Genomic DNA, 12,070 nt, shown 5'->3' on the forward strand with positions numbered 1-12,070 from the left:
TTGCATTTAAGTGGAGTTATATGCCCAACTAATAAACTTACAAGCTATCGTTAGGTTCGGACAGTACATTCTCGATAAGATAATTAATATACTTTGATTGATTTATATTAGGGGTGGGATCGATTTGAAGAATTAAATTGGATTAGATTATGATATTTTGTTTGATTGAATAGATACAATTCGATTTTCAATCTTAGGACAACATCACATAGTAATAAACTTGACTTATGAGTCATGGCTTACCCCCTATAACAAAATTAATTTCGGACCAATTCAATTTCGGGTAATCTTGAACTAATTTAACCTCTAATTATTCTTTCGGTTCACAAAAGATAGCCCCGAAAGAGGACATCATAAGTTTTAAGGAAAATAGTTAAATATATTGTGAGTGGAGAAGAAATCCCACCTAAAACTTAGTTTTAATAATGAAAATTAATTGTGATGTGAATGAAGAAAATATTCTATTATATAATAAAAAATTAAAAAATAAAAATGAATTAATTTTGTTGGATGACTCAAAATAATAAAAATGAATTTTTTTTTTGTGGAGGGGGAGGAATATATTTTAACGACTCTGATGACATGCAGTGTTTTACTTAAACAATTACTACAAAATTAATACTTGTAACTCTAAAATTATCTATAAATTTTGATAATTAACTTTTGACAAATTTGAAGTTTTGATATTACGTTCAAAATGCATACACGGCAATCGTGAGTATGTGACAAAATAATTTTCCTCCTACATATATATTTAACTTATATATACACTTGATTTATCATCATATATACTCGTAACCGCTTGATTTCATAATAGTTTATGCCAAAAACGGCAAGTCTACTGCAAAGAATAATTTTTATTTTTCCGATACGAGTAGTAATATAGTGTAAAAAAATCGTGTAATATAGTGTAAAAAAATCGTAATATAGTGTATAAAACTAGCTAGAAAGAGAAATGAACAATTACAAACTTAACGAGTAGTAATATAGTGTAAAAAAATCGTAGGGTGCAAGTAATTTTTATTTTTCCGATACGCGTATCTGTCAATGGTTTTTTGTCGTAAAAGATGATAACACAAGGTATTGTCTCTCTTCTATATGCACACCTCTGCTACTAAACATGTTTCGCTACTTGGCCAAATCTCTGCAACCAAGAATGGCCATGCACGTGTGCTTTGTAAACTTGAACCATTTTGTCGTCTTAATATTTAATTATTATATTTATTTTTAATCTTTTCCCACCTCTAAATTTGTTAATCGAGAATATGGAAGGGATCAAATGATAATGATTCTTAAAATAAAAAAATGAGATTAAATCTGACATCAGATAATTAAATTTTACGAGTGAGATTAATAATGTAAATTGAAATTAACGAATGAGTTAATATAAAACACATGATCATCATTTGATCATGGGTTCGGATCTTGGAGAAAACGAAATTTTACCATATTAATTTAATACGATTGTTCGTGTATTATAGTAATATAGATTTGTTCGTTTATAATTCATAGATTTTATAACTATGTTCGTTACATATATTTTTTCGTAAATCTTAAATCTTAACCGTAGAAATAACGATCATACGATATACTATAAGTCATCTCATTTATTAGAATAAAGTGTATTCTCACTCTATCCAACCCCACCGACAATATGTCGATATATATATATAGGGGGCGATTATTCAATAAACCACCCTTATTTTAAGAATTACGAACCAGCAAAAATGCATGAATTTTATGTATAACACGCATGAATAAACTGTATAAAGGTATGAATTGCGAAAAATAATTTTTTGCTACCTTTGGGATTCGAACTCAGGACCATGAATTTATCCAACAAGATGATGAATCAACCGTAGATCTTGATGATCTAAGGGCTGAAAATGGTTCCTAATTTATATTTTAAGAAGCGTTCTTATTTTAGCATTTCCCTATATATATATATATATATATATCAATGAGAAACGACATTTAAAATGAGAACGGAGAACCATCCTCAATCCTTGGATCATGAATATCAACGGTGGATACATCATTTTGATGGATGGATGCACTATCTAGGTTAGAATCCTAGAGGGAGCAGAATTTTTATTTTTTTTCATAATGATTGCATAAGCCAGTATATATGTTACATAAAATGTTTGTAATTTGCGTAAGTTGCTTATAATGACTGCATAACGAAATTTAATTGAAAAAAAAAATCACCCATAGACAATATATATATATATATATATATATATATATATAGGGATGGGCTAGAATAAAAACACTCTTAAGTGTATAAAATATAAACGTTTCTTAATGTACGAATTTTATGTAGAACACGTATGAATTTATCCAACAGAGTTACGAATTGTGAAAAATAAATTTTTGTTACCTTTGAGATTCGAACTCAGGACCACGAATTCATCCAACAGGGTTACGAATCAACCGTAGATCTTGATTTTTATACACTTAAGAATATTTTTATTATAGTCCTCCCCTATATATATCTCACTAAAATTAGGGGGCCGCTCCAATGAGATCCCCTAATTTTAGTGAGATCTAGGGCACAATCTGGTGCGTTTATTTTATCAATCCTATGGCTGATATTGTATCTGGAGGGAGATTTTTTTTCGCAGGGTTCGAATTCTGGAGGGAGCAGAATATTTTAAATTTTGTTATTCATCAGTATATATTGCATTGTTCATCAGTATATACTGCCTTATTCATCAGTATATATGTCTTATTCATTACCAATTTTTTAAATTTTATTTTTCATCAGTATATACATCTTGTTCGTTAGATTTACGTCTTGTTCATTAGTATTATTTGTCTTATTCATTGTCCTAGGTGTTTCACAAAAAATAGGGGGTCTCATTGGAGCGCGCCCCTATATATATATACATACTTGATTAATTAATGGCGAACAACAAAATTATTGTATTTTGTTCCAAATGTACATTTTTTGATTGCAGGTTTACAGTTATAGATAATAATAAATAAATAAAAAAATCACCCATCGCTAGCCTGTTAACTTCTTTTTCCTTTTCTCCACATTGTTGCTAGACTGCTTTTTTTAGACGGTGAATAAAATAAATAATAGCTGACGACCAACTTTGGATACCCTGAGATTAACTCTAACAGATTAATTTATCAATATATTAGCATTAAAAAAGTAAATCAGTGTCTGCAACAAAACTGCCAGTGTTTTGAGTCTAGTCCATAAAATAAAATTGATAATACTAATTGTAGTAGCTAATAATTTAATTACTATGCCAACGATTAACTTCTCCTACATGTACCGGTATCTCATATTCTACAATATTCATAATTTGACAATAGTTTCATAACTAATGTGTATCACCGCAGGCATCTTTTATGCAAATTAAAAAAATTAAATCACGATTGATTATTTAAAGTTAGTTCCAAGCCAACTCATGTGGTAATTAATTACAATATGGAATCACCTTTTCTTTGGAAACAAAAAACATGGTATAAAAAATAAGAGTGGAAGTTGTTAAAAGGAAAATGAAGAGGTAGGGCTTAGTTTGGTTAGTAGTTTATGGAATGATTAACAAAATAATGGTGGTTGGAGAAAGTTGAATATGCATCAAACCATGTGACTTAAAGCACACTCTTTTTAAAGTGCAAATCAGATCAAAAGTAATACATCCATCATTTGGTCATGTTTGATATACAAGTAATTATTTAATTAGTTAGAAAATATGTAAAAGTCATCACTTACTTAAAACTACAATTATGGTTGCTTCCTATCTTCATATCTAGAGTTCATAATTTAATTTCCATCTTAAGATTGACTCTGACTAATCTAAACTTGAAAGTCACGGCTATGAATGATTAGAGAGTCAAATTTCATACTGTTTATGTTTATCAATCAAAGTATTAATTTGGTTATTTCATTTTATAAGCTTTAACCCTACATATATGCCAGCATGTGGCATATCGATCATATATATATATATATATAATGTTTCTAAGTAGTTTCAAACTTAAATGAATTATAATTAATAATTTATTCTAATATATATAGTATTCCATATATAATATATCTCCCTCGAGCTTATTCCAGAATTTTGAATCAAATACTAAAATATATTCAAGATGTCTATTATGTCCGTTGTGATCTATTAAAGTTGTGAATTGAATAAAGCTAGTGTTGTTAGGTTAGAAGTCCTCTTTCAGGCATTATCTCATTTTTCTTAAGAATAAAGAGAAATTCACAGATATGCTAATATTCATAACTAGAAATTTGGACCCTTTCACGGGAAAAGAGCAGTGCTCATATGACTATTAAAATTTGTTTCTTTAGTTCAAAAGAGAAATACAATGTCTCTCTCGCATATTAATATTATTGCGTTGGATTTAAGAAATTCGGGTGGAGCCAAACTAAGTCCAATATTTTTTTACTAGTAAGTACTCCAACAAAATTAATTCTCTTAATTATATAACTCAAAATGAAGTGATCCCAACAACTAAATTATGAGTTTGTTACTATAAATGTGCACCACAATATCTTTAATCCAACATAGAATTTAAGAGAATGTTTTGAAAAAGTTTGGTGGTTAGATAATTTACAAAAAGAAAAAGAGGCTAGCCAGCGTTGCCTTATTATAAAAACAAGAATTAATGTACGTAATAACTAATAAGACATAATTATTCTAAAATAAGACATAATTATTCTAAAATTACAATAAATAAGACATAATTAATATATCCCCTCTTTTCCTAAAAAAAAAAAAGACATAATTATTCTAAAATTACAATAAATATTGTGTTTTTTTTTGTTCTTTTTTCGTTGCCCCCGTGGAAAAGAGTCAAGTTCCAAGGCACTTTGAACTACAACTACCAAAATAAAAGAGCTAATAGTGTTTTATTTCCCGAACTTTCACCATTTTTCATAAAATGTCTCGAGCTTTTATTTTTTTCTAAAAAATCCCAAACTTTTAATTTTTTTCATAAAATGTCCCGCTATACAAAATTCGATTACAGAATTAAATATGACATAAAACCCCAAACTTTTAGCGTTTTTCAACAATGGTGATTTCTAATATGATTTTCCAATAATGACGGTTCCCAAAATATTTCTTTCGGCGAGAGATAGTTCATCTTTTTGTCAACGAATTTGTATTGCAGAACATTTTGTGGAAAAAATTGAAAGTTCGAGATTTTTTTAGGGGAAAATGAAAGTTCAAGACATTTTGTGAAAAGCGTTGAAAGTTCGAAACATAAAACACTATTAACCCAAAATAAAACTCAAGATCTCGTACTTTTTGCCCTATCCAAATAAAAATTCCAATATTTGAATATGCCATATGACGTTTATGTAATGCAAGCAAAACGAAAGCATGTCAGTTAATTTGTTTATCTTTTTTCCTAAAAGATATACATAACTTATGATTTCAATAGGCCAAAAAAACGTGAAAAGGGGAGATAATAGCTACAAAACACAAGTTTATATGTAAGCAATAATGCAGAATCAAGACAAATTAGAGATAGATTACAAAGTAAAAAACAAAACCATGACAAAATGGTTTAATTAAGAAAGAAACAAAAATGATAAAAAAACAAATTACCGTGACAAAATGATTGGTCAAGGAATAATTTTGTTTAATTCTGACGACCAAATGGCAACATATATAACCTAGAAAAACCAAGAAAATGAGCGATATATAGAAGTTAGAAACATCAATACTATGAAACAAAAATATAATATGACGTGTGCGACTGTGCGTGTGTTGATTTAGGGGTAGGTCGTTAATGTTCAAGGCCTGAGGTCCTAAGTTCGAGTCCACCGTCGTGCGATCTTTAAATTTATTTATTTTATAATTAGTCGAATTCTATAGTTTAAAAAAAATAAAACAAATAAAAAAGAAGATAAAGAAAGAATAAAAAGAAAATACTCCATAATTTATAAATAAATTTTCAATTTTTATTAGTATATAATTGCCATAAAATTTTAAAATCAATTTGAACTCTTATTTTTTTAATCTGTATATATTTTGTCAATAGAATTTGAATACACAGAGGTGGTAAGTTGAATTGAATCGATGGCGCAAGAGGCTTCTTCTGCATCGTCGTCCTCTCTGACGATGGTTGAAGTAGACGAAGAGTTGATATTGAACGGGTCGGAATCTGGGTGGGTGGAGGCTCGAACTCACTGCGAACATCTCGCTTCCTTGTCGTCCGATCTCATACACATTCCGACCCCCGATACTCCCTGCCACAGGTCTGCCTTCTTTAACCCTAATCAATCCCTATCAAACTTCTTTTTAGATTATGAATTGAATTAAGCTGTACTGGGGCTTTCCGTTTGAATGTCTTTAATCTTTGAATCCTAAACCCCCAATTTACTGTTCCTACTCGCGTTTTTCGATCAGAGGTGCCGAGACACTCAGACCATGAAACAAGATAATTCCTAATTCGGGAATTAGGGTTGGCCAATTTTTGGGATCATTCGATTATTTGGTGTTCAACTCATGCTGCAAATGCTAAGGGAAAATATTTATACACCTCAAAGAAATCATGCTAGAATCAAACAATTTTTGATAGTACATTGCCCATGGATATTCCATGGTTGTGCATCACCGATAGTTTGTGAACTAATTCTGTGTGTCTAACCTTGTCAACGGAAGTAAACAAGGCCTTGAGAGAAATGAGTTTGTTGGATTCTCGGCCATTCTGTTGCAAATACAGCTAGAAATCAGAATATAAGTACTTAAATTCGAAAATGTTTGTGATGGTCAGTAGACCGAAGGAAAGATATTAGATGCGGAATAATGTTAGTTGCAGGTTCCTTTAACTGTTTGGATCATAGTGGGAGTTAAGATGATGGGGAATGTGGTGGGAAGTCAAGCTGAACTTCAATTTTGAGGTGATATAAGTGTACCTCTAAACATAAACGCTAAACCATAACAGTTTTTGAATGGCATTGTGATCTTGATCTGAAGTTTCTGGTTTTGGATATATGATGTGCCTGACATCTTTAACTAATTCATGCACAGGATATGCTTGCTTGACGTAGTACTTGAGAATTAATCGTTTCAGTTTATTACTTTGATTTTAAGAGTTAACCATGAAGCAATCTTCTTCCTTTATGTTATTTGGCCACTTTGTTACTTGTGTGAAAAACTGACTCGATGAATGATACAAAGGTGTCAGCATCCAGATGAGAACTGGCTATGCTTATGCTGTAAGGATGTTCTCTGCAGCCGATTTGTGAACAAGCACATGCTAGAGCATTATCAACAAAAAAGTCATAATTTGGCTTTGAGCTACAGGTATTTCGCTTCTTCTGAGATTCTCTTCCCTATGTGGACTGTTTTTTCATTTATTCTTCTGTTTGTTTCCTGTACTGATTGCCCTTTGTTGACTCAGTGATCTTTCGGTGTGGTGTTTCTCCTGTGATGCTTATCTTGATGCCCAAGTAATACAGCCATTACGCGCAGCTTATGAAACTGCATACATATTGAAGTTTGGCAGTGCCCCACCATTCCGAGCAATTGAGCCTGTGCAGAATGTAGGTACGGAAGCAAATGCCTCAACTGGCAATTGAGGTGCGGTTCTATATTTTCCCATAAGGCTCTGTGGAACCCTTTCACTTTTAACTGTTGATGATGGACGATGCTGAAGGAAAAAATAGAGTATGCGATCTGGTTGCTAGCTCCATGTATATCTTAGGTTTCTTTTGGTTATAGCATCTCTAGTTTAAGCAGATGCAAATGCAATCAGACTAATCTATAGAAACACCAGAATTTCCATCATGGCCTCACAGCTCATATGCAGTACCATTTGTTCTACGTTCAGTGCATTGCATCAGGTTTAACATTTCTTTTTGCATTAGCCATACTTGTATGTTGGTATGTATGTAAATTGTGTTTATATTAGGGAGGTAAATGAGCTAAAACTGAGGTATTTGGGTGTCAAGCTTCAAAAGCTCGTTCTAGGTCGATTAGTGATATTTATTACTCTCTCCGTCCACGAGAAATGGGGCACAATTACTATATTTGGCGTCCACGAAAAACGAAACACTTTCCCTTCTTTGAGTATATGGGCTCACCTCTTTTCCTTATATTTTATCCTTACAAATACTCTTTATTTACAAAAAAATCACCTTTAATTCAATTTCAACTACTCATTTCATATAATGGTAGGACCTTTTTTTTTCACTAACCACTCATTTTATTAAAACTCGTGTTCAAAAAATGTGCCCAATTTTTTGTAGATGTAACCACACATTTTATTAAAACTCGTGCCCCAAAAATGTGCCCCATTTTCGGTGAACGGAAGGAGTAGTACTTATTAACTAATGGGCCAATCTCGAGCTCGGCAATACTCAAACTTGTTAGTTCATGAGCAAGTTTATTAAGTAATTTAGTTTGAAGGTATAAAATTACTAACCATATATAGCTTATATTTATACAATATAGTAATTAGTAATAGTTATACTAATTTTATTTGGAGTAAGAAAATAACTAGTATTTGCTCCCGTTATTGATGCACAAATATAATTTTATGGGCTTGTTTTGATATGGATGATTATGGTGTATAATATATCTATGACTCCCTAATATTTTGTTTAGTAAGAAGTAATACGAAACACACAACCATTTATAAATTAAAAATCCGATAATATTATACTGATTTGAGGGATTCTGCATACCACCTACGGAGGTGGTATACGTAATACAAATCTTAATTATAACTATTGTTAACTTTATATAATCTTAATAAATCATATCAAACAATATATTCTATTTTAAAAATATTTTAATGTATTCTACCAAACATGATATTAATATGACATATAATAAAAGATATTTCAGTTAAACATATCACACTTTTATCTTATAGGTTGATTTATTGTAGTAAATTAATCTATTTGTCTACCATATTAAGCAAAATTTTAAAATTGCCACTAATTGAAATTAAAATAAATTTAAAATTGATTTCAAATTAGAAATTATATTTTTTTAATATATTATAGATTATAGATAAATTACAGTAAATATATTACATTTTAATGAATAAAGTAATTAATATTTTAAATGTAAACGTACATTTAGAAAGCTTGATTATACTTGTGACTTGTAAGTCTTGAAATACTTAGTAAATAAAGCTCGAGCTCAATTCAATAAAAAGGGTAAAAATTACTTTAAACCCCAAACTATTTTCGCACTATCAATTACTATCTTAATTATTGAAAATGATTTTTAAGCCGTGAATATCAATTTTGTATTGATTGTACCCTTCAACCATTTTTCATCCTTTAAATTTTTAATTAGTAAGACGTATAATCACATCGTTTTATATAATGTAGGTCAAAAAAATAATAATTTTAGAGATATCATGGTATTCGGCGAGCCACATTAAATTTTTGGAGCCAAAAAATGGGTGAATAGTACAATTGATACAAAATTAATAATTCAAAGTTTAAAAAATTATTTTCGATAATTCAGGATATAATTGATAGTGCTAAAATAGTTCAAAGTTTAAAGTGATATTTATCCAAAAATAAATAAAATTATGTATGTATATGATAATAGTATTTGGTTATGAGTACTCAACTCGATGACATCTCTATTTAAAATAAATTTTACATTTAAGCATTGTTAAGACTTTTAACGTGCCCAAAGTGTACATACTCGTTGCATGTCAGTATAAGGTGCCCTGAAGTGATTGTTCTCCTGTCACGTTAATTTAAAATAAAATCTGATACAGAATGATAGTATAAGATATATAATTATTGTTTTTGTAATTTGAATTGTTAAGGGAAGATTGGTTGGTATTAGAGTGGCATATGACCGCATTTGTATGAATCCAATTGTTTTTTTTATAATTAGAATCATAAGATGTATTTAGATATAATCAAATAAATAATCTGCACGCATGCGAGGCATGTACATCATATAAGCGTGAAAAAATAACCATACGTAAATGAGATCACTATAAAAATGAAAACGCTATTCACATAAAAGTGAAAAAATTACAACACACGCAAGCGAAATCGAACCCAAGTCGACCTTTAATGAAAAAAAGAGTTTTTAATTCTCTCAACTTTACCACTTAAACGATGTTCATTGACATAATAAATCCGAGTGTTATTAGTGCTAAAACTTTACCACTTAAACGATGTTCATTGACATAATAAATCTGAGTGTTATTAGTGCTAAAAGAGTGACAATGATATGGCTCCACATTATTATAGATAGTGTGTGACCTATCCCCATCCTAAACATATATACTTCTTCCAAAAAACCTGATCGTCAGATTTGATGATGACATTCACACTAGAAGAATAAAGGACCTTGTTATCAAAATCACATGTGATTTAATCAGATGAGTTAAGAAGATACTTTCCAAGAAGCTTTGTTTATCGAACACACTTCATGATCAGATTTAATCGAAGAAAATATTTTAATGTATTTCTTTCCTCTTGTTGACCCACAAGAGCATCCAAAATTATTCCACCCCTTCACACTACATGAACCAAAATATGAAAACTCCAAGTCGACAGAAAATGCGTCAGAATTTGGATATTTGCATATTCGATATATACTTTAAAATTTGTAATATAAAAAGAAACCAACTCTATATTGAACTCAACTAATTAATATCTAACCTCAAAACTCACATAAACATAATTCCCCTATAATTCAAATCAGTGGTTCAAATGAGTTCAAATATTTATTCTATATATTTTTTTTAATTTTTAAGTTGTGAAAAAATCTACTATGAATTTATGATTTTACTAAATGAATTTATGGTCTAGGGTTAGAATTATGTGAGTGACGAAAATTTATTTTTTTTGAATCCACAAGATATAGTAAACTCATTTCATTCATTCAATATGTAAATTAGATTTAAATATAGGGTTAAGTATCAGATCAGCCCCTAACGTGGAGGCCCTTATAGCATTGGGCCCCTTATGGCAAGTAGGGCTGAGCATAAACCGAACCGGACCGAAAAAATCGACCGAACCGATGATTTTCGGTTCGGTTCGGTTCGAAGAAAAATGGTTCGGTTTTCGGTTCGGTTTTTAAAATACAAAACCGATTAGGGTTCGGTTCGGTTTCGGTTCTTCAATAATGGGTCGGTCGGGAACCGAACCGAACCGACCCATATATATATATATATATATATATATATATATATTATTTTATAAAATTTAAAACTAAATACATATTTTAAAACAAAAAAAGATTTTGAAAAACCCTACAAACTACTCCTGCTGCCCGTGCGCCGCATATACTTCACACATTCTGCACTCTCCACACGCTTCTCCCTCTCCGGCCTCCCCTTCGCCGCCAGCAGACCGGCGCCGCGCCGCCAGCAACAGCAGCTCCCCTCGGCTGCCAGCAACAGCAGAAGCTCCCCTCCTCCACACCGACGCGACACCTGCGCCCTTCTCCTTTGCTCGCCGCCAGCAGGCTGGCGAGGCCGGCGACACCTGCGCCCTTCCCCCTGCATCTTCCCGCAGCCAGCCTGTACATCCTCTCCTTCCTTCACCGACGAAGCACATCACCCGCCCACCCCACCAAATGCTAGTGAGTCACGAATTTATTTTGGTTTAGTCAATCAATTTTATGTTATTAAATCAGTACGAATTTTCTTGGCAAAATGGCTGAAAGTAGATTTTTTTGTATATATATATATAGGTTCGGTCGGTTCGGAAAACCGACCGAAACCGATCGGTTTTGCCGGTTCGGTTTACAATCGGTTTTCCCCATATACATCGGTTGGTTCGGTTTCAACTTTTCCCTCGTCGGTTCGGTTTCGGTTTGTAAAAAAATGGTTCGGTCGGTTCGGTTATGAACCGATGCACACCCCTAATGGCAAGGGGTGTGTCAAATAAGCCCCTATGGTAATTAATTTTGAACAAATACACCCTTACAACTAACGTCCACTTAACACCGTTTTCTTATTATTATTTTTTTATTTTTCTTTTTTTGGTGGGTCCCACTTGTCCCAACCCTGGCCGGCAGCAGCTGCTGCCTTCGTCATCTCCGTCAGTTGCCGCCGTCCGTTCTCCAGATCCGGCGACGCCGCCGCCTCCCTCCATCTCGCT

The 12,070-nt window shown here is 31.9% G+C and overlaps 1 protein-coding gene across 1 annotated transcript; it reads left to right on the forward strand.

The window, feature by feature from the left end:
- The first annotated feature begins 5,673 nt into the window (after positions 1 to 5,673).
- Positions 5,674 to 7,808, forward strand: LOC131000918 (uncharacterized). The gene is made up of 3 exons (XM_057927065.1): positions 5,674 to 6,232; positions 7,158 to 7,283; positions 7,381 to 7,808. Exons 1-3 carry the CDS (start codon positions 6,054 to 6,056, stop codon positions 7,556 to 7,558), a joined length of 483 nt encoding a protein of 160 aa, XP_057783048.1. The 5' UTR covers positions 5,674 to 6,053; the 3' UTR covers positions 7,559 to 7,808.
- Positions 7,809 to 12,070: the final 4,262 nt, after the last annotated feature.

This window comes from Salvia miltiorrhiza, chromosome 8 (assembly GCF_028751815.1).
Source record: "Salvia miltiorrhiza cultivar Shanhuang (shh) chromosome 8, IMPLAD_Smil_shh, whole genome shotgun sequence".
Classification (NCBI taxonomy): Eukaryota; Viridiplantae; Streptophyta; class Magnoliopsida; order Lamiales; family Lamiaceae; genus Salvia; species Salvia miltiorrhiza.